This window comes from Triticum dicoccoides, chromosome 3A, assembly GCF_002162155.2.
Source record: "Triticum dicoccoides isolate Atlit2015 ecotype Zavitan chromosome 3A, WEW_v2.0, whole genome shotgun sequence".
Lineage (NCBI taxonomy): Eukaryota > Viridiplantae > Streptophyta > Magnoliopsida > Poales > Poaceae > Triticum > Triticum dicoccoides.
In genome coordinates, this window is record NC_041384.1 from 13055370 (window position 1) to 13078911 (window position 23542).

Genomic DNA, 23542 nt, shown 5'->3' on the forward strand with positions numbered 1-23542 from the left:
TAAACTGTGGTCGTGCGCGTCAGCTACTTTTTTCCATATTTGGATGAGCGCTAGTTCCTACCAGTGAGTGCTCGGGCGCCCGCTAGCCATGTCCTTATTTATTTTGTACCTGGAGCAACACATGAGCCTTTTTGCTAGTACTAACTAATGCACCTTACATCAATTTTGAAGGCTTGGGGATCATGCACATTAGGCGGTGTTCAAATACCTTTGACCAGATGGGATGTACAATACCAGGCTCGCGTCACCATGCAAAATAACTATGAAACAAAAATCAAGAAAAAATAACAAAGCGAGCATGAGTGATGCTGATAGAAAATGAGCAGTCCCAGCATGTGGCTCAGCATGAACTAAACGAGAATTACACAATTTTTATATATTTTTTCAAATAAAATACAAGACATACATTTTGAAATGCACAGATCAGCACACAATAGTCAACTTCAAAGTAAAACAGAAACGTATGCGGTGCATGCATCATAATTTGCCCACATAGAAAAATATACTTGGCCATATATAAACAGCTAAAATGCTAAAACAAAATTACAGCTGCCAGGGTCTTTTATTCTTATATGAGACTACTACTCATTGACATTATCCATCGTTATTGTCTCTTCATTGTTCTTGAACTATTTCCATCATCCAATTATTTGTCTAGATGCTGGTCATGGGTAGCGAGAGGGGTAGTTGACACAGGATTCCCTAGGGACTTGGAGAAATCCAACATGAGATTATACCTCACAGGAAAAAATATGCGTCGTGCATGGACATTATCTGTGAAAAAACGCTATGCAGCATCCAAACAAGATTGTACATCATTACTGTAATATTCATGAGATCTCTTATTCGTACATCATTACTCTTATTGGGTATTTTAAATTTGGATATCACACACTTAAACAGACATGTCGATTTTTTTTTTTTGCTGATGGAAACATATCGTACAAACAAATTATATCCAGGCCAAGATGTGGGTTAACTGGAAGAACTGAAATAACGGACTTACATAAAAGTTCTCCAAGGAAGGTGCACCTTCGAGGATAAACATAGTCCAATTCAGATCGCACTCTGCAAAGATATTGTAAAGATGTGCATCTCTCAGTTTACTGAATATAGGAGTGAGCTGTCGAGGATCTTCAGGTTCAATCCAAATCTGCAGCAGAACGAAGTATAGAAATATGAGGAATATGTCATGATGTTAACAGGGACACGTTGAAACAAACAAACATGATGTAGACGAGGAGGGAACTGTAACTTACCATTTGAGTGCGGAAATTTAGATGCAGCATTGACAGGTTTTTGTTACCAGATAGGCACTCGCTCAATGTGAATGGCGTCTGCCAAGATAGGGCAGGAGAAGCGAAATACTCCCTCCGTTCCGAAATAATTATCGCTGGAGATAACCAGTTCATTTTTCGTCACGTTGTAATATTTCTCCGCTTTCCCCTTTTGCCCCTCGCACTCGCTCTCTCCCCGACAGGCCCCCGGCTACCACTCGCCTCCTCCCCACCCCAGATCCGTCGACCTCACCCCACCCACCACCGCCCACCGCCAGCTCCGACGACCCCCCCTTGGCGCCCATCCACGAGCTGGAGCAGCCGGATGAGGACGACCCCATCGAGACCGCCTCTTCCTCCGGCGACCACGCCACCCAGCGCCACCAGGACGCCGCCGCACCACCACCGAGCTTCCAGCTATCCCCGTCCCAATCCCCTCCTCCGGGCGGCCGCTCCTCGCGCACCACCAGAAGCAGCACAAGCGGACAGCAGCAGCTGCGCCCGCCTCCCGCCCACGCGAGCAGAAGTCGTGCTCGATCCGGTCAAAGGTGATATTTTTACACGGGCGGTGGTGCTCGATCCGTGCTGGAGCAGCGGGAGGAGGATGGCGGCGCAGTGGTCTTCTGTTCTTCCCTGCTGTCGAGAAGCGCCCCCGGCCTGTTGACCCGCGCGCCCTCGTCCTGGCCGTGGCCGCTACCCGGGCTGCTCGCGAGGCGGCGCAACATGTCGGGGTCGCCGACGACCCTGAGGAGGAAGAGGAGTGCTTGGTCCGGCGCTCCGGCCGTCTCCTGCACCCTGCCGCCAAGCTCCTCGGAGATGCATCTGAATTTGTATGATGAGCTGTGATCAAATTCGCCCATCATATTTGTCTCTGCTAAAATTGAGCCTTGGGTTGCATCTGAATTCAGGTAGGCCGTATGCATCGTTCTGATGCAGAGGCCGGGGAGTCCCCCCTTTTCGAAAAAAAATATCTGAATTCAGGTAGGCGACAAGTGTTCGACGAGTGCTGGCTGCAGTGCCGGGCAGTGGTGCTTCGACTGCGAGGCGAAGCTCGCCGGCTCGGCGGCTCCCACCGCGCCCGCTCCACCGCCACCAACCCCTTCCAACTCGTTGTAAGAGTCTGCTTAATTCTTCCAGTTGTTTGATTCTTCTCTTTTTTTTCCTGTATCGGAGAAGGAATAAGAACAAGTGATTATGTTTGTTTATGATTTTGAGTTCCTTTATTCCTCTTTCCGTAAATTCTTGGTTGGCCAGATCTGTTTCTGAAACAAACAGAATGCGGTTTATGTCATGGGCAGATTGTAGTTTGCTCAGCAGCAAACTTTCTCTTGTTCAGTCCGTGCCGACAAAAAGATGGATTTTATTAGGATATTTCCATAATCATGTTTATCTAATGTTGCTTGTATATTGGGGTCACATTCTCTACATGCATAGAGATTTCAGTAAGATATGGCAGGGCGTTATGGCCTAATTTTCTCCCAAAATCCAATAAGTTTGATTACCCGCCAACAAAAAATCCGATAACTTTGATGCTTCTCAAAATACCCAATTAGGAGTATAGGACTTGTTTGGACTCAGTAGCCAAGAAAATCATGATGAAAACAATTTTTTTATGGCCCTAATGTTTAATTGTGAATTTGCTTTGCTTCTGGTTTGGTCTTCAGAACAACTTGTTGCCATTCAATAAGTACGCCTACCTCACAACGCACAATTCATTCACGATTGTTGGGGAACCGTCGCACACCGGATGCCAGCCATGGAGTAATTCAAGTTCAAGGTGATTCGATTCGATTCGGCAGCCCTCTCCGCTGCGATGTGCTGTAACTACACTTGATTTGAATTCTTTCTCTAATTCTTGCCGGTCCAAGCAATCAAGATCATCAGAGTCAATGACGGAGATGGTCCAACAGCTATGTTTCTGAGTGAGCAGGCACAAAGGATGCCCAGCTATGTTTATCTGTTGACCACTGTAATAAAACCTGTAGGATATCTAGCCTCAAATGTTATGACCAAGACCAACTAACAAAAGCCTGAAACTGAATCTTGATACTCCTGCTACGAATACAATCAAGCCGAGAAAATAAAATGTGTTGTCCACATGACATTTCACTATTTCATTTCAGTTTCAGAAATACACATTGATGGACTATGTCTAGTGTTTTTATTTACTGAATTTCGTTTTGCTGTTTTACTGTGTCTCTCATTCTCTTTACCGTGCCTAATTGGACATGCTTACTCTTGATTATGCTCCGGTTTAGGTCCCGGTTGGTACTGCCAGCAGCCTTGCCGGTCCAAGCAATCAAGATCATCAGCAAGTCAATAACGGAGACGGTCGAGCACTGTCATCATACTGAACCTGCAACACCAGTGAGATGACTGAAGATTGGGTTGTGGTTGGAGTGAGAGGAGAAGCAAATCACTTGACCAGTTGAATCCTTGTGAGTGCAACCCTCTATTTCATTCCCACTTTGTTGTTGGCAAAGTGATTTGTCACTGTATGATCATCTGCTTCTTCAGTGCAACATTCTTCAAAGTATGCCATGAAAACTTCCAAAAGAAAAAAAAGTATGCCATGAGAATTTGGTTATCTGATTTTTTCTTCTGCAGGGGTGTACAAGACGGCCGAGCTGTGGCAGGTGAAGGAGCCACTGCCGCTGCCCGCGCCGAAGAAGCGCAACTGCTCCATGGTGTTCACCCTCAAGGAGATGGAGGAGGCCACCGGCATGTTCAGGAGAACTTCCTCTTTGGTTCGATACACATACATTATTTAACTGTGATTTAGAGTTATGATTATTTGATGTGGCGAACATAGAATCCTGCCTGCGCATTTCTGTGATTATTTTGTACCCTGAATTCAAGTAAATTAAGTTGCCTGTACCAAGTTGAGTATTTAGTTCGATGAGTAATTTTCTGTCTGGAGATGATGAGCAGAGCATAAAAATGATTGCTTATCTGTATACTGTTGTTGCTGTAGTTTAAAAGGCTCAAGATCTTCTACTCACATGCTTGTTTATCTCACATCTCTGAGCCAAAGTTATCTCACATGCTTGTTTATTCAATATTTTTCTGACATACGCGTAATACAGATGGCGTGCCCAAAGTGAAATCTGACCGGAGACTTTGAAAGATCAGAGGTAACATACTTTTAGCCGTGAAGGGTGAAATGCTCAAATGTTTATTTTGTTTTTGCGGTACCCCTTTTGTGCCAATGAAAGATCTTCCTGTCAGAGAGGGCTTAAGGATCTTCCTGTCAGAGGAGTACATTATTTTGTTTGACAGGAGTATTTCAAGATCAGTACATTATTTTGTTTGACAGGAGGGCTTAAGGACCTACAGTATCATGGTGATTTCATATCAAAATCGAGGAGTACTCCTGTTCATTTGGAGAACTCAAACAGCAATTGATATGCATCAAAATTGGGATCAACAGTAGCATGGGGCCTTATCATTCTGGTTTTTGGATGACTTAGTTAATCAAATTCCTCAATTGAGGAACACCTGAACTTGTCATTCCGGTCTTGGGATCAACAGTAGCATATGGACTTATCATTCTGGCTTTTGGATGATTTAGTTAATCAAATTGACATCAATTGACCTGTTTTTTGGATCAATTGCAGATTCTCTTGGTTGGAGTGGAGAGGAGCAGAGACGAGAGGAGCAGCAGAAGTGGACAGCGCAACGGCTGACTTTGAGCTCTTGATTGGAGTGGGGGAGGCGGCCGACGAAGGATCTGTGGCCAGCAGCGAAGGATCCGAAGTTGTGGCGGAGCAGGCAGCCGGCGGGAAGGGCGGCCGGCGAGGGAGCTGCGGACCTTGGCGTGGAAGGGCGGCCGATGAGGGAGCTGCAGACCGCGGCGGGGAAGGGCCGGCCGGCGAGGGAGCTGCGGACCGCGGCGGGGAAGGACGCCGGATGAGCCCGGCGAAAGGGAGCAGCGACGGCGGAGAAGCCTGGTGTAGGGGAGGAGCGACGGAGGAAGACGCCTCCTGATGGATTTCAAATCGGGGGTAGTATTGTACTTTCACACTATTTCACCTGGTCGGAATGATGCCCCCAGCGACAATTATTTCGGAACGGAGGGAGTATAATTTAACAAGCTGGGGGACATAGCCAAAAGACACTGGGGGGTTTTCACCGCACCAACTATCATAGACCAATTCCAGGAGTTGAGGGGCAGAGATTAGTTCAACTTGTTCACACTCAAAGTCGATAAGTTCAAGTCCTATGAGCTCCGAGCATGGATCATCTATCTTGAGGACAGGGTCCTGGCCCATTTGACAGGATCTCAAGGAAAGGAGCTTAAGTTTATTGCAAGTGTTGAGGATATTGGGGATATCTGAGTCTTCAAAAGAAAGGCTCCGCAGCGTCAGTTTGGTGAGCAAACTGAAGGGATCGGGGCAAGCATGGAAGGACATAAAGCACTGTCTGAACAGTACAAGTTCAGCCTCACTTGGACATGCAACATGGCCGGTCGCCGCAAACTCGAGGTATTCTGGTACGTCGATCTTCACAGCATCCCCGGCGGCATGACCGATGGAGGACAAGTAAGGGTCTGCTAGGTAGAAGCAGAGCTGCAGGATCTTGATGACCCGATTGCATCCACAAGGCGGAGGAGATAGAAATCTCCTTGTCGCATCAGTGTACGCAGTCATTATCTGGTCCACCGTGCCTGGAAAGTCTTCGGCATTAATTTGCAGATTAGAGAGCTGATGCGGGAGGTGCCTCCATCGTGTGGAGAGCACGCCGGTCTGAACTGCCGTGGGCATGTAAAGGCATTATTCGAGGATTTTGAGTAGAAGATGGTCGGGTAGCGCGCTGATTCTGTCATCGTTTTCGCTTGCACTGGTGCTATCTTCATCTCTCATGATCTGCAAAAGAGAGATAAACTAGTAGGATCAAAACAGCTACAGAAGCCATATCTTCTTCTTGTTACGATTCTCCATGGGCAAGGTGAGTAGTAACAGTATAAAAATGAATCTACTAAAGATTAGAAGGCCTACTTTAATTGATACTAGTAATAACAAGAAGGCAGAAGGGGTATGAACTTACGGTGTTGCAGGTTGACTCCATGGCGGCCTGCCTTGCAGGTTGCAGCTGCTGTCTGGAGTAGTTGTTGAGACCGGCGGCCGGACTTGTAGTCAATAGGCTACTTATTGAGACAGGCGGCCGGCCTTGCAGCTGCTCTCGGGTAACTTACCAAGACAGAAACGGGGACTAGGACGAGCCGGATTAGACAATCCTCTGTTGGTTCGGATACCATCAGGAATCCTCCTCCGCAACAGATTTGAACCCAGCGGTCCGGCCTTGTTGGTTGAAGATATGATCAGCCTCCTGCACGGACTAGTTGGGCATGAATGAATCAGATCAAAAGGAGCTGGAAGAGAAGCAAAGATGAGTGTGGCGGGGGTGGGTTTGAACTTTGATATCGTGATCTGTTTGGTTCAAAGCAGGGGGACAGGGGAAGGTGGCGCACCGTCGCCGCGCTTGTCCTCCTTATTTGAAAGACAGCCAATGACGGGCGGTCGCGACTAAGAAAAGGCCCAGGCGTTGCTGCTCGCGGCGGTGGAAGGAGAATCGCCGGCGCAGCTGCTCTCGGGTGGGTCTCGTGGTGGAGAACAGTGTGGAGGCGAGCGGGGGAGAGAGAGAGGGGTCCAGACGAGTGACGCTATCCCATACCAGTCGATACGGGGTGCTTTGGGGGATTCATGGCCGGCGGCTCACCTGAATTTGGACGAGGCACCGAACCAGGGCAACTCTGTTTCTGGGCGCAGGGAGGAAGACGAGGGAAATTCGGGAGAAAGGCGAAATAATTCGGTCGATTCGGTTGCGCCAGCGGTACAGGGTAAACGTAAACATTCTCGAAAAAAAAGGGTAAACATAAACAGAAGCAGAAAATGAGGGAGTAGTAATTAATGCATAAACAACTAATTAATTGACTAGTACAAATGTCCGTGCGTTGCACCGGGCAAAAATAAAATGTAACTTGTTCCACGTGCCATTATGCAACGTTTATCAATCAATTTTATTTGTTGTTGTTTAGAAAAACAGGTTTATCTTCTTTGAGAAGGTGTTTTTTTAATTTTTTGAGAATATTTCTTAAAATGATATCATTTTATGGCGATGTTTTTTAATATTAAATTTTATTTCTAATTTTTTGCACTATTTTGTGCGATGGTCCATTTTCATTTGGCAATGTACTAAGTCCAGCCCAAACTGCAGCCACGCCAACCGAGCTCCTCGTCTCGAGAAAACGAATCCCCGTACCTCAATCTAGCTGAACTGCTAAAGGCGACGGCGGCAAGCGTCCCTTCCCACTGGCCGGCTATATTAAGATACTCACCAAAATATATTGGCATGGAGAAATTCTGTTTTTAATATTAACAATTAATAAATATTAAGATACTCACCAAAATATATTGTAGAAAGTCTTTCATCTACTTGAGCTAGATAGATTTCTATGAAATCTTACTTCTGCATCTTCAACTTTGGAAAGAACAGCTGGTTTTATACCTGATAAAAAAGAACCATTGGACGAAGACGGGACTTTGTGGACTACCAAGCACTTGAGAATTTTTCTTGTATAATGACAATGGTTTGCCTTGGCGTTTACTGTACAAATATTCACATGACATTATTTTAAGCATGCACATCACAAATGAATATATGTCCACAAACTAATGATAATGGGCAGTAAAGAGTTTTGGTGCCATAAACTCTAACGTGCATGCATTTTGACACAATGGTTGTTAGTACATGACTTCCTGAAAACTTAAAAAAAAAAAGTAAGATGTGCGTGTCTTATCCTTGCAAGTATTGCTACTGTAAACAGAAAAGGTATATTTTCACAGATTTGTAGCAGTTGGAAAATCAGAACGTCACATATATGTTAAGTTTAATCACTGGCTCCTAACTGTGAAGATATTCCAGCCCTGTCAATGTTTGTTCTTGTCCTCATCAATCCATGAGGCAAAGAACTTCTGAATGTGTTCTCTTGTGCCAAAGAAAAGAGTTAGCTTGTCCTCATCAATTCATGAGGCAAGAAACTTCTGAATCTTTGTGTGGCTCAACGTCCTCAACAGCAGGATCTCCATATTCAGTTGTGTCATATTCCGTGAGGAACCCGTGACAGAATCTTCAATCAATGTTTAACTTGATGCCACCTCCCCACCGCACCGACCAAGTCTCCCTCCGGTGAGGTGGTCGCTGCCCTCCACATTCGCGGTCCTGCTCGTCCTCTCGCTTGCTTCTGATAAAGGCGTGAGCCTGTGATTCCTGTGGGAAATTCTCTCAAGCACATGGCAGACATCGTGGTGGTGTGCATAGCCTGTAACTGGGATGGAGAAGGCCGTGACATAGGAGTCGCTGGTGAGGCTGCAGAGCATGAAGATGTCCTTCCATCCGCATGGACAGGGGCGGCAGGGCACTTGTTAGTGGAGGCCGCATTGACGACGGTGAGCTCCCAGCAATCCCGACGAAGGCTACGACATCCTCCCGGTGAGCCCCAACGAACAGACGAGGTCAGCAATATGGGCGAGCGTTGTGCAGCGAGGTCGACGGCTGAAGTCCCAATGGCAGCAACGCATGATGGCCGAGAAGCGAGTAGGATGCGCTGCGCTGTATGGTAACATGATGTGCACAGCCAGGAGCTCGTGGTGATGGATGAGCCTGCGACAACGACGGACGCAACGGTGGAGCTCAGGACGCGGCGGGGAGACAAAGACCACGATGATGCCGGCTAACCCGTGGAGGCTGTAGGAAATAGGACGGGAATGGCACCGAGGAGATCGAGGAGAGGCATGTGCACCTGATCTGCCGCCGCCAGCGACGGGAGGCCAGATAATTGGGTCGATTCGGTTGCGCCAGCGGTAAAGAAACAGTTAAAACAACGGATTTGCTATTTTACAGTCAGCTGTTTTTCAATTCATCGTCATTCAAATTTCTGTCCGTCCGTTCTGGCGCGGAGATTCGCGTTCGTTTTCTTTTTTTCTTTGCGCTGGCGCTCTGTTCGCTCAGTTTGGTTTGCTGTTGTCGGGTTCGGTTTTCTTTATCTCAACCCGAAACCGCCCCGTCGCGGTACTATTGGTTTTTGTCCTGCTTGAATTTCCGAGTGGGTGTCGTCTCCCTTTTCATTTGGGTCGCTCTGTTTCGATAAGGCCGAGGGAGAGAGCTCGAGCGGCGAAGGAGAGAGGCGATTCCAAGCTATTCCACCGTTCGATTTTGATTTTGTCCTCCCTATTCTCTTTGCCCCCGGCTGCCGAGGTTGGTTCCCCTAATCCCCCCGCTGGCCCCAGGTGTTTTCGCTTGTGCTCTGGTCGTGTAGTTCCAAATCTAGCTGAGTTCTCGTCTTCGTGGATGTTCTGTTTGTTGTTCTTGGTGAATCCGCCCAATTTCGCCCACCCCCTTTTGTGCTAGCCTGCGTTGTGTAGGAGCTTTTGTAGTTGCGGGTTCTAGGGTTTCCGTTTTGCTGTGTAGATGTGGATGTAGGCTTTTAGATTTGTTTTATTTTGTGCTGTAGATGGTGGAGGTAGACGTACTGGTTGTTGCAGCGGGTGATTTCCTGTTTTCTGCTAGCTTGGGGTGTCTGTTCCCTTGCCGTTAGGTGACAGTTGGGGATGATCTGGCCTGCTTTTTTGTAGTTGCAGGTGGCTGCTTATGATTTTCCCCTGGTAGATGAGGCATGTCTGAATGTGTTCCAGGAAGCTCTCTGAATTTGATGCTTCTATTACTGTGTAATTTTACCCCCGAGACATGTAATGTAGCTCAAAAGTACAGTGGATCATACCCCCAGAATTACAGTGTAACTACTGTGTAATAGGTTTGCAGAACCTCACTGTCCCACCTTTTGCAGTGTAATTCTGCCATTTTTACAGTGTAATTAACATGCTTTACAGTGTAATTCTCCCATATCTGTAATTACTGGGTCATTCTCCCAAATACTGTGTTATTTATTGTTCGATTACAGTGTAATTTGTGCTAGCAGTATTGTGTAATTTCCCCCCTAATTCCAGTGTATATTCCCAGATATGCAAGATTTTTCAATGTATTTATGCCCGGAATCACTGTGTAATTTGTCCTAGTATGTTCACAGGAATTTAGCCCAATTACTCATGTACTGTGTATATGCAGATTTTTCAGTATATTATGCCTGGAATCACTGTGTAATTTGTCCTATTTATGTTCACAGTAATTTAGCTCAATTACTCATGTAATTTACAGTGTATTCGCCCAGATTTACAGTGTTTTTATGCCCTGGAGTCACTGTGCATACTCCCAGATCACTGTGTAGTTTACTTTGTAAATTTAGCCCAACCACTCATGTAATTATAGTGTATTTCCCTAGAGTTTTACACTGTAATTTGTATGGTTACAATGCAATTTTTGTATGACTTACAATGCAATTCACCAGAGTTTTACATTGTATTTCCCTAGACTTACATTGTAAATTTGTATGTTTGAGGACTGTAATTTCAGTATGACTTACAATGTAATTCATCAGACTTTTACTGTCTTATCCCTAGAGTATTACACTGTAATTTGTGTGCTTGAGGACTGTAATTTCAGTATGACTTACAATGTAATTCATCAGACTTTTACACTGTATTTCCCTAGAGTATTACACTATAATTTGTGTGCTTGACTGCAATTAAAGTATGACTTACAATGTAATTCACCAGACTTTTACACTGTATTTTCTGTAGAGTATTACACTGTAATTTGTGTGCTTGAGGACTGTAATTACAGTACGACTTACTATGTATTTCTCCAGAGTCTTACAGTGTATTTCCCTAGAGTTTTTCACTGTAATCTGTGTGGTTGAGAACTGTAGTTAAAGTATGACATGCATGGCTTACAGTCTCATGTTTTGTCCATGCGTTTAATATTCAGTTGTCTGGTTTGTGGTTTTGTAGCTTCTAGATCTAGGTCTGGGGATTGTTGGTTATAGTGTTTGTGTTGGTTCTGCTCCATTTGCCTAATGATTTTTGCCTTTGTAAGTTTAGGTTTGGTTCAATGCAGAAAGTTTCTCACAAGGATGTACCACTAGTCTCTTCTCTTGAGAGTGCAGATTCTCTGAATGATCTGTTTGTGCCTAATGATCTTGCAGATGATGGTTCTAATCCTATGTCTTTGGTATTTATTTCTTTTTTTCCCTAGTTTTAATTAATTTGATTTATTTCTCTTCATTTTAAAATTTATGTGTATGTTCACTTCACTTTTATTTCAGGAAATCTCTAGTGATGATGGAGGGCTTGACAATCTCAAGTAATTTCTTTTTCATTTATGTGTATGCTCACTGTAACTTTATTTGTTTCTTGGGAGGCGAGTTCAAACAGAGATGTTTAATTGCTCTTTTGCTTCTACTTTTTGTTGTCAGGTGTGGTCCAGGGAAGCTGCTGGGAGGGATTGCGTGGGGTTCTCTTGCTCTTTTGGTTTAGTTGACAACCGGGTCTTCTTTTTTTTAAGTCCAACCCGTTTAGTGGGAACGAACAGTATCAGTGGTTTTGGGCAATACAGATGTCAACCGGACATTGGTCAGAAAATTTGAATGATATCCAATAGGAAATCAGTCAAATGTCAAATAGACAATCCCTAAAACAAAAGTAAACAGAAGGATGTGATTGGGTTAGAAAATGAGGCAGTAGTTTTTTTTTTTACACGATTTTTAGTGTTCCCTCAAAAAAAATACACGAATTAATGCATAAACGAATTGAGTACGTACTCCTAGTAGTACTCATCACTATTCAAAATTTTGTTTTTGAGATGCACTACCCAATGAATAGTACAATGCAAAGATAAAACAAAAATGACTAATCTGTGTGCCGGTTCTTCATCATCGTAGAAAATCTCTACTACTATTAAACAATCAAATAAGAACTTTCTTACGCGCACCCCGCAATTAGTCCCACAATAACGCACGAGCCAATCAGGACCACACGATTAGGCCAACAAGTCTCAATCTAACAGCCATCATTAATCCAATACCTCTACGGTGTGCACTTAGCATTTACCAATGACTGACCGTACTTCACCAGGAGAGTAGTAGTCGAACAACCAGCCCCGCGCGTCCCTACAATCACGGAAATCAGATCGCAAACTAACAACCAGCTCAGCGTGCCCTACAATCACGGAAAATCAGATCGCAAGCTAAGGGAACTTCACGCCCTTGACCTTGACCTCGCCGCGTGGCACATACGCCGCCCACCAATAGCGTCTCCTACCTGCACGGTGACCACGCCGCACTGCACCGTCCCGTCACCTCCGTGCACGATCGCCATCGCCGATTGTTGCCGCTCCCAGCGTGGCATCCGTCCTGCAAGATCGCCAGTGCCCAGGAGAGAGCCTGCCCCGGCACCCGCACCGCCGCGCCCGCCCTACACTGGCACCCACGCCGCCGCGCACACGCCCGCCGGGGCAAGGCGCCAGCGCCTGTCGCGTCCCCTGAACCAGCCGGGCACACGCAGTTGTGATTCTTCTGAGGACTTCTTCAGGTTCGACTTCTTCCTTTGACTCTTGCAGCATTACTCATGATTAGATTTTTGATAATAGAGTTCTAAATAATAAACAGTTGCACAACAAAATGCTATAAGGCGTTCATTTTACATACTGACTATATGAGGATACTGAAACTGGATTTGTGTTTCAAATTGCCTTTACTATATCAAGTAAATACAGGAAAGTGACTTTACTATATCAAGTTCCATCAACATGACCACCAACACAAGCGTTCTACAAAGTAATATAGCATCTATCCAGCTCCAGGATGTTACAATGAATTGTATAAATCTGTATAAACCCACTTTTGCACACATGATGATTGAGAATGTGCATGATTATTTAAACTGAAAACATCTGGAGTACACGTGATCCATTCTAATTCTGAAAACTAAAGAAGTCGCACTTCCTGCTTCCTGAGTACAAAATGGTGCATTTGAATGTCTGTTTGTTGGAACTATGCAACTTTGGCATATCTTTTTTTTCATGTGCATATCCTAATAGGTGAGAGCATCAACAAGATTTTGTTGATCTATCATGAACCGGTTTAGAATATATGTTTTTGCAGGACTAATGCTTGTGGTGTTGGAAATATGCCCTAGAGGCAATAACAAATTAATTATTATTATATTTCCTTATTCATGATAATCGTTTATTATCCATACTAGAATTGTATTGATAGGAAACTCAGATACATGTGTGGATACATAGACAACACCATGTCCCTAGTAAGCCTCTAGTTGACTAGCTCATTGATTAATAGATGGTTACGGTTTCCTAACCATGGACATTGGATGTCGTTGATAACGGGATCACATCATTAGGAGAATGATGTGATGGACAAGACCCAATCCTAAGCCTAGCACAAGATCGTGTAGTTCGTATGCTAAAGCTTTTCTAATGTCAAGTATCATTTCCTTAGACCATGAGATTGTGCAACTCCCGGATACCGTAGGAGTGCTTTGGGTGTGCCAAACGTCACAACGTAACTGGGTGGCTATAAAGGTGCACTACGGGTATCTCCGAAAGTGTTTGTTGGGTTGGCACGAATCGAGACTGGGATTTGTCACTTCGTGTAACGGAGAGGTATCTCTGGGCCCACTCGGTAGGACATCATCATAATGTGCACAATGTGACCAAGGAGTTGATCACGGGATGATGTGTTACGGAACGAGTAAAGAGACTTGTGGGTAACGAGATTGAACAAGGTATCGGAATACCGACGATCGAATTTCGGGCAAGTATCGTACCGATAGACAAAAGAAATTGTATACGGGATTGATTGAATCCTTGACATTGTGGTTCATCCGATGAGATCATCGTGGAGCATGTGGGAACCAACATGGGTATCTAGATCCCGTTGTTGGTTATTGACCGGAGAGTTGTCTCGGCCATGTCTACATGACTCCCGAACCCGTAGGGTCTACACACTTAAGGTTCGATGACGCTAGCGTTTATAGGGAAAGTATGTACGCAGTTACCGAATGTTGTTCGAAGTCCTGGATGAGATCCCGGACGTCACGAGGAGTTCTGGAATGGTTCGGAGGTAAAGATTGAAGTATGGTTTTGGCCACCGGAAGTGTTCCGGACATCATCGGTAGTGTACCGGGACCACCGGAAGGGTCCGGGGGTCCACCGGGAGGGGCCACCGGCCCGGGAGGCCTACATGGGCCAATAGTGGGAAGGGACCAGCCCCTAGGTGGGCTGGGGCGCCACCCACCAAGGCCCAAGGCGCCTCCAAGAGGGGAAGGGGGCAAACCCTAGGGCAGATGGGCCCTAAGGCCCACCCCATGTGCGCCTCCCCCGGCCGCCTTGCCGCACCCCTTGGGGTGGGAACCCTAGAGGGGGCGCAGCCCCTCCCCTCCCTCTATATATACTTGAGGTATGGGGGCTTCCCAACACACGATTTGATCTCTCTCTTGGCGCAGCCCTACCTCTCTCCCTCCTCGTCTCTCGTAGTGCTTGGCGAAGCTCTGCTGGAGTCCCGCACTCCTCCACCACCACCACGCCGTTGTGCTGCTGCTGGACGGAGTCTTCCCCAACCTTTCCGTCTTCCCTTGCTGGATCAAGGCGTGGGAGACGTCACCGGGCTGCACGTGTGTTGAACGCGGAGGCGCCGTGGTTCGGCGCTTAGATCGGAATCAACCGCGGTCTGAATCGCTACGAGCACGACTCCTTCATCCGCGTTCTTGTAACGCTTCCGCTTAGAGATCTACAAGGGTATGTAGATGCACTTCCCTTCCCCTCATTACTAGATTACTCCATAGATTGATCTTGGTGATGCGTAGAAAATTTTAAATTTCTGCTACAATCCCCAACAGTGGCATCATGAGTTAAGTCTATGCGTAGTTTCTATGCACGAGTAGAACACAAAGCAGTTGTGGGCGTCGATATTGTCAATTTACTTGCCGTTACTAGTATTATCTTGATTCGGCAGCATCGTGGGATGAAGCGGCACGGACCGACCTTACACGTACTCTTATGTGAGACTGGTTCCACCGACTGACATGCACTAGTTGCATAAGGTGGCTAGTGGGTGTCTGTCTCTCCCACTTTAGTCGGATTGGATTCGATGAAAAGGGTCCTTATGAAGGGTAAATAGAAATTGGCGTATCACGTTGTGGTTTTTGCGTAGGTAAGAAACGTTCTTACTAGAAACCTATAGCAGCCACGTAAAAACTTGCAACAACAATTAGAAGATGTCTAACTTGTTTTTACAGCATGTGCCGTGTGATGTGATATGGCCAAAAAGATGTGATGAATGATATATGTGATGTATGAGATTGATCATGTTCTTGTAATAGGAATCACGACTTGCATGTCGATGAGTATGACAACCGGCAGGAGCCATAAGAGTTGTCTTAATTTATTTATGACCTGCGTGTCAACATAAACGTCATGTAATTACTTTACTTTGCTAAAGAGTTAGCCATAGTAGTAGAAGTAATAGATGATGAGACAACTTCAAAAAGATACGATGATGGAGATCATGATGATGGATATCATGGTGTCATGCCGGTGACAACGATAATCATGGAGCCCCGAAGATGGAGATCAAAATGAGCAAAATGATATTGGCCATATCATGTCACTATTTGATTGCATGTGATATTTATCATGTTTTACATCTTATTTGCTTAGAACGACGGTAGCTTAAATAAGATGATCCCTTGCAATAATTTCAAGAAAGTGTTCCCCCTAACTATGCACCATTGTGAAGGTTCGTTGTTTCAAAGCACCACGTGATGATCGGGTGTGATAGATTCTAACGTTCGAATACAACGGGTGTAAGCCCATTTTTACACACGCAATACACTTAGGTTGACTTGACGAGCCTAGCATGTACAGACATGGCCTCGGAACACGAAAGACCAAAGGTTGAGCATGAGTCGTATAGAAGATACGATCAACATGAAGATGTTCACCGATGTTGACTAGTCCATCTCACGTGATGATCGGACACGGCCTAGTTGACTCGGGTCATGTTTCACTTAGATGACTAGAGGGATGTCTATCTGAGTGGGAGTTCATTAAATAATTTAATTAGATGAACTTAATTATCATGAACATAGTCTAAATTGTCTTTGCAAATATGTTGTAGATAAATAGCTCACGTTGTAGCTCCATGTTTCAATACGTTCCTAGAGAAAGACCAAGTTGAAAGATATTGTAAGCAATGATGCGGACTGGGTCCGTAGTCCGAGGAGTGACCTCACTGCTACACGGAAGGTTTACGTCTTTGATGCACCGCTCGATGTGCAAACCCCTACAACGTCGTCTGTGGATGTTGTGAATACCTGACAGACACATCCTGATGACTACTTGATAGTTTAGTGCACCATATTTTACGGCTTAGAATCGGGATTCCAATGACGTTTTGAACGCCATAGAACATATGAGATGTTCCAAGAGCTGAAATTGGGATTTTAGGCTCATGCCCGTATTGAGAGGTATGATACCTCTGACAAGTTCTTTGCCTACAAGATGGAGAAGAATAGCTCAGCAGAGCATGTGCTCAGAATGTATGGGTGCTACAATCACTTGAATCAAGTGGGAGTTAAACTTCCAGATAAGCCAGTGATTGATAGAGTTCTCTAGTCACTATCACTAAGCTACTAGATTTTCGTAATGAACTATGACATCCAAGGGATGGAGTTGATCCCGGAGCTGTTCGCGGTGCTTAAGACCGCAAAAGGTAGAAATCAAGAAGGAGCATCAAGTGTTGATGGTTTAACAAGACCACTGGTTTCAAGAAGGACAAGGGCTAGAAGGGAAACTTCATGGATGGCAAACCAGTTGCCGCTCCAGTAAAGGAACCCAAGGTTGAACCCAAACCCAAGACTAAGTGCTTCTATTGTAAGGGGAACAGTCACTCGTAGCAGAATTACCCCAAATGCATGGTAGATAAGAAGGCTGGAAACTTCAACAAAGTATGTACGTGTTATTAATGTATACCTCACTAGTACTCCTGGTAGCACCTGGGTATTGGATACCGGTTCAGTTACTATTATTGGTGGCTTAAAGAAAAAGCTACGGACTAAACGGAGACTGATAACATGTACTGATATGACAGTGAAAATCCAATGGTACGCATGTACTGATAACATGAAAAATCAGGTTATTATGCATGGATCAACCATCACGAAAGACGAGCTTCAACATGCCAATTCGCAGAGGCGAATCCGGTGAGGAGCCGGCAAGAGGTCATGAGCAGCCCCAAATTGCGAATTCGGTCATGAGAATGTGGTGTTAACACAAACAAATACACATTTCCAGTTCAGCATAGTACCTTCTTCTTGTTAGCATCGGTTCACCAGGGACATGTATCCAGTAAGGCAGTAACATCCCAGCACCGACTACCCTGGCTGCTGCAACTCATCCTTCGCAAGCTCTGTACATATGAAACAAGAGATGGGGTAATATGTAATCTGTTTGTTCTGATTCTCAGCCTGTTCTAATATTAACACAACACTTCATAGTTGCTAAACAGATTTAACAGGTGCTGCGGCTTACCAAACATGCCTGTGCGTGTAGGTGGGAAGGTTGAAGCTCCCGGTGGCCACCAGCACAACACCACCTCGCCTTCCCCGTCTCTGCGGTCATCCAGTTGAATAAGGGAACGTATGGTGGATTAGGATGACTCTGAATAACGCAAGTGAAGAAATCCAAGATCAGGTTCTTTTCTTTCTGCTTACAGATTTGGATCCGTGGACACCTTCTCCGTGGGGACGGGAACTTCTCTCTTCCCGGGGTCGGCGTGCGCCGCCCGCCTGAGAGGTCGGCAGTCCGGCGTGTGCGGTAAGGGGCCGGCGTCGCCGGCGAGCATGCCAAGCTCGACCACCTCCTCGAGCACTTCAACGGCCGAATTCGAAGGAGTGAGGTGGAGCAGGGGCATGCACGTCCGTCGGCGTGGGTGACGAAGGGGAGGGGCGGCCTTACAGGGAGCGCCGGCTGTGGAGGGAGGGATCTGGCGACCATGGAAGATTAGGGAAGGGAGGAGAAAAGACAGGGGGCGGTGGAATGACTGACTTTTTTTAGTACAACTACAGTATATACTAGCAGTGTCCAGAGAAGGATTGTGAGTGACTGTGGCGTTGTCCAAACCAATTTTCTTTCATCTTCTAGAAAAATACTTTTCTTTTTATATGGCATGTTCGATTTTGGGTGCCATTTTTTAATCATCACGGCTGTTATAGTCATGATCAGTTGATGGTTTAAAAAGTTTTATATAAATATCTATAAAAATTAAATAAAACTGAATATATTTTATGCTTTATAATCATGTAGGTCATCTTGTGGTGCGTGGATGGTAAATTTTATGAAATACTCCATCTTGTAAAATAATATAAATTTTATGGAGTACTTCACCGGAGATATGTTGTCTGATACTCCTATACATGTATTTTTCGTTCTGTATCATTATACTTATTATGTCGTATCACTATTTCAAAACTAACTAACTCTGAGTACTACTTTATAGGATCATATGACATATTTTAGAACAAAACTACCTGTCATTTTAGTTAAAATGATGATAATACAAGAAATCAAGACTTGAAAGATGACGGAAACAACACAGACACCAAAGATTGTATGATTCTTGATAGACCCCCCCCCCTCCCCCCACCTCAAAACATTGAACATATCATCCGAAGTTGAGCCCATCTCACAATCATTTATCCTTTCATCGACTGTCACTCCAACAAACGATGACTTAATAGAGTAACTTTGTTCATCGGTATGATTGATGATGTCCCTTTACTAGAGCAAGACATATTTTTTCATATTTTAAAGTATGAAGGAAATGAAGTTGAGGAGGAAGCTTTTGATATATATTTTAAAGTACGAAAGGGAACCAAGCTCAAACCAATATCCCATCCATCGGATGAAGCACCATAGATCGTATCAATAAATGGACCTTCAAGAGATAATGGTGTTTAGTTGTGTTTTTTTAAAATTATGTAACAGATTATAATAGAATTATGTGATCGTCAATGTTATATGAAGACATGTTTCTGGGTTGTATGTTACACACGCGCTCATATCACTGAGCATAAGACAGATTTGAATGGGTCGGTAATAAACTCCCTAGAAGAGAAAATATACTTAAATAGATGTTTTTATTGTAGATTATGATACGTGCGTTGCACGTGCATGTGTACTAGTGTTGAAAAGCCCTTGAGGTGTCCACGTGCAAGTTACGAAATCGGGGGCAGACCGTCGATGCTTAGTATGGCCTGTGATGGAAATCGAATGGCAAATCCAATTCTCATGGATTTCACGATATATATCTGCCCTTCTGCCATGGTCCACCATGATCGTCGGTAGCGTTGTCAACGTTGCACCTCCATATCACGTCCGACAGAAAGATGCAATAGTATTAGAATTCCTAGATTTTTAGATGGCTTTCTTGTTGTCGAATATGTACGACTGTGCATATCATTACTCCCATAAATAATATTGGAGTACCTGTCCCGTCCCGTCGAGCACCTCACCGGCGAAGAGGCCCTCCCAACTATCCATTGCTGGTTGGCTTGCCACAGGATGGCACCTTGAACGGCTTGGATCCGTGCAACCCGACTGTAGGGTTCATGACGGAGTGGACCGTGGGTGCAAGCCCGTGGCCATCGTCATTGGGCAGCGTCGGACGCCCCCGCGAGCGAGGTTTATCGTGTTGCCCTGCGTCGGGTGGGCCAGTCGGTCCCTCATGTCGGCGTCTTCTACATGCGTCAGGCTTGTACGATCATTACAGTCCGAGCGTACGTTTTCCAGTCTCCTCGCGGACGAAGAGGCCCTCAGAGCCGTCTGTTGCCGAGTGGCTTACCGCAAGGGCCTCGCGAGGGCGATGTAGGCGTTTTGACCTGCACGGACGGCATGTGCCATGGTGAGCCCGCTGGGAGGTCTATGGTGGGTGGATTGGTAGGCGCACCAACGGACATCATCATTGGGCGAATTTGGGCGCAGCCGCGAGCTACGCCCCGCGTGCCCGCATTCGCGCGATGACGTGGTTGCTCCAGCTTGTATGTGTCTCTGAACCCTAATGAGTCGGTCTAGTCGGGCCACCCGAGGGTGCGTCACGGTTGCAGCAACAGTTCACATGTGGGTCCTGCTTCATGTTGTTTCATTAACCCCACACGGGCACACGCGGCCATGCAGTGGGGCCTTCAGATGGCTGTGTGGGCCTGCTCCCTTCCCATGCTCATATCCATGCTCCCACTTCATTCTATGGTTGGACCGTCACTTGGCTTGCCTGCTCCCGGCTTCATCCTACGGTCGGGCCGTCACCATGCTTGCATGCTCCCTCCCCATGCTCCCATCCATGCTCCCACTTCATCCTAAGGTTGTTTTTTTTCTTTTTTCATTTCTAATTTAATAATCTCCTCCCTGATTTTAAAGGGGTGAGGCCAGGCCTTATTTTATTTCAATCAAATCAAGCCACATACGCGGAAGCACGAATGGATGCACGTATGGGGAGCAGGCAAGTCTAGTCCGTCCTCCTATAGTTGTGCGGTGGGGCGTGGGCACTCAGCCGACCTCTTTCGCTAGTGCCAGCCTGGCAGGCTCGAGCGACCGGCTTGCGGGTGTATTGCTTGTGTACGCCTGACCAGGACTTTGTTTGTCCAGACGTATGCTGTTTTACTCATCGCAGTGTCTCTCTTTGGCAGAGTGATTGTCTATCATGTGTTTTGGATCCTATCGGTCAGTGGCTTGTTGCCGCCATTTTTTTGTCCTTGTCTCTTTAAGTCGGTTTGTGTCGTGCATGGAATCGTGTCCAGCATGCTTCTTTCTCTTTATATTCGGGTCGCCTTCTGTTTGCATTCGCCGTCTCGCATTGCACTCCACACGCTTCTTGCATCCGTTTACTTGTATGTTGCTTGATGCTTCGTGCTATTTGGACTCGTGGTTAGTTCGGCATGTATATCGGCTGGTTTTAGAATTGAGCGTTGAGTTTTAAACCGTGCGGTTAGTTCAGGGTTAAAGTGCAGACTTTTTTCAATAAACTTTGATATTGATTGTCCACTTATAAACTTTGCTGTTGGATGTTACGTCCTAGAAAGGCTCGCACGCTGACACACATATGGAGCTAGTGATTCTCTCAAGGATAACTTTTAGTCCTCATTTTCTGATCGATTGATAGCTATCAAAGAACATCATCATATACTGTACCAATCTTTAAAAGGACGTCTATGCGGCTATGTCCTATATATACCACCATGCATGTGTAAATATGTACGTATATAGCTTAGCCGCTCGATGAAGTTGATTTCTCGGCGGCAGTTCCGGGCGACGGCTCAACGCTACACCGGACCGGAGCTCTCGGGGATGCATAGGTGATGCTAATGCCCTGCTCTAAGTCTGCCGTTCCGCTGCCGCCGGCGCAGGGCGTCGTGGACCCCGACGGCCCTTGCCGCCCGAAGCTCCACAGCCTCTTCACCGACCTCAGCCTGTTCACGCCCGGAGACTTGGACGCGTCGCGCGGGGTCGCTGCCAGTGCCACGGTCCTGGACTCCGGAACGTCGATCACCATCGTTCCGTCAGTGGCCATGGTGACCGCGTCGAGCGTGGCCTGGTCTGTAACCCCGAGCAGTACACTCGCCGGCAGGTTCGCTGTGTAGTTCGCCGGCTCCCGCGGTACGGAGGGCGACTCGTCGACGTAAGCGCGTCCGGCTTACTGACGGTGACCCGGCAGAGCGGGCAGGTGGTGTGGGACGCCAGCCACCTGTCGACGCACCCGGCGTGGAATCCATGGCCGCACCGGGGCAGGAACCTCGCCTCCTCCCCGTCCTCGAGCCCAGCCAGGCAAACAGCGCACTCCACCGATCCGACTCGGTCCGCGGCGCGGTGTACCGTGACCGGCAGCGACCGCAGCAGCTCCGGGTCGACACCCCTGGCCCTGGGAGGCGGGGCCACCATCTGGGCGCTCCACGCCCGTGGCCGACTGGGCGCCGCGCCGGTGCTGCTGAAGTAAGAGTGGCGGAGGATGATGAGCGCGAGGGCGAACGTCAGGAACAGCAGGAATATGGCCGCCGAGATGAACACGGTGCCGGACGACACGGTGGGCGCGGCCCCGGAGGCCGCCGAGCGCGACGACGACGAGTCCATGGCGGCCCTGTGGAAGGTCGGTGTCTTGTTGTACTACTTCCAGGTCTTTCGGTCGTTAATAATTGCGTGTGGTGAGTGGTGAGAGTGAACCGTGCGCTCCCTCCCTCCCTCCATCTCGAGCTGGAATATATACATGCGGATGGAGTGCTGGAGCGAAGCGGCCAGGTCAGTGACGCTGACAGACATGGATGGGAGAAGCAGGGGAGAAGGAAGGGGGCATGCGGATTGAGTCGTGCAGCGCATGCCGACGAGTCAACGAGTGGAAGATGATAATTTATTCTGCACCCTGGGTGATGAATAGGTTTTTTTAAGAGTACGCAAATTGCGTATCTTAGCTTTACAGAAGGAGAGAAGAACAAACATACATACAACGAAATCTACAACTCACTTACGGTGCATTGATGGTAAAATAGAGGGGGATGAAGAATAACTATTCCTCACCTAGGGTGACGAATAGCGCCGTAAAGAATAACTATTCCTCACCGTAATTTTACGTTTCGTAAGTTTTGTCTTATTTCCGACGTAAAAAGGGACCGTAAGAAAATATATAATCGCCGTAAAAAATATTTTATGTTATGTAAAATTACAAACGTAAAAACATAGTCTAAAATACACATAAACTGCAAATTTTCTTGTCTTATGACCTATATTTTTATTTTCTTATGTCAAATTTTACGTAGTGAATCAATAGGAATGTAACTATTTGAATTTGAAATGTAATTTAATTATGAAATGATCGTAAGATTACTTCGGATGAAGAATAACTTATTCTGCACCCTGGGTGATGAATAGCAACAATATATATATTCCTTGTACCTCTTTCTTGAACCGAAGAATTGATCTTACCTCTAGATCTAGTGGTCTTCTTAATACTTATTTTTTTAGTGTGTTTCCTGTTTGTACCCTTTTGTTGTAGCTGACAATGATAAGAGGCAGATTTTCATCTTGGCTGACTTGCAAGCTGCACCTGACTTGTAGGATACCTTGGGGCACTACTAGTCAAATTGAATGCTTCCATATTGCATCATAATAGTCAACTTCTCAATGAGGTGTCATGTTATAATTCACTTCTCTTCATGCTTCTATTGCATCTGGTTTGGTAGGTCTTATGGAGACTAAGCTCACAACTATAGCGAGAATTGGACATGATTATATTTGTCTCCTTTCAAGAGTTG

At 46.1% G+C, this 23542-nt stretch overlaps 1 protein-coding gene, 2 long non-coding RNA genes and 1 pseudogene across 3 annotated transcripts; 3 read left to right on the forward strand and 1 right to left on the reverse strand.

Annotated features, from left to right (window-relative positions):
- Positions 1-1087: 1087 nt before the first annotated feature.
- Positions 1088-6206, forward strand: LOC119271723. The gene is made up of 6 exons (XM_037553437.1): positions 1088-1118; positions 1608-2107; positions 2186-2389; positions 2942-3054; positions 3536-3715; positions 3885-6206. The coding sequence occupies exons 1-5, from the start codon at positions 1088-1090 to the stop codon at positions 3651-3653; spliced, it is 966 nt and encodes a 321-aa protein (XP_037409334.1). The 3' UTR covers positions 3654-3715; positions 3885-6206.
- Positions 6207-9407: 3201 nt separating this feature from the next.
- LOC119266674 lies at positions 9408-10184 on the forward strand. Its single transcript, XR_005132087.1, has 2 exons — positions 9408-9533; positions 9911-10184. It is a non-coding gene; the product is annotated as an uncharacterized LOC119266674 (long non-coding RNA).
- Positions 10185-11049: 865 nt separating this feature from the next.
- On the forward strand, positions 11050-11844 carry LOC119270954. Its single transcript, XR_005134386.1, has 3 exons — positions 11050-11402; positions 11497-11534; positions 11647-11844. It is a non-coding gene; the product is annotated as an uncharacterized LOC119270954 (long non-coding RNA).
- A 9659-nt stretch (positions 11845-21503) lies between these two features.
- Positions 21504-22367, reverse strand: LOC119270955 (annotated as a pseudogene).
- Positions 22368-23542: the final 1175 nt, after the last annotated feature.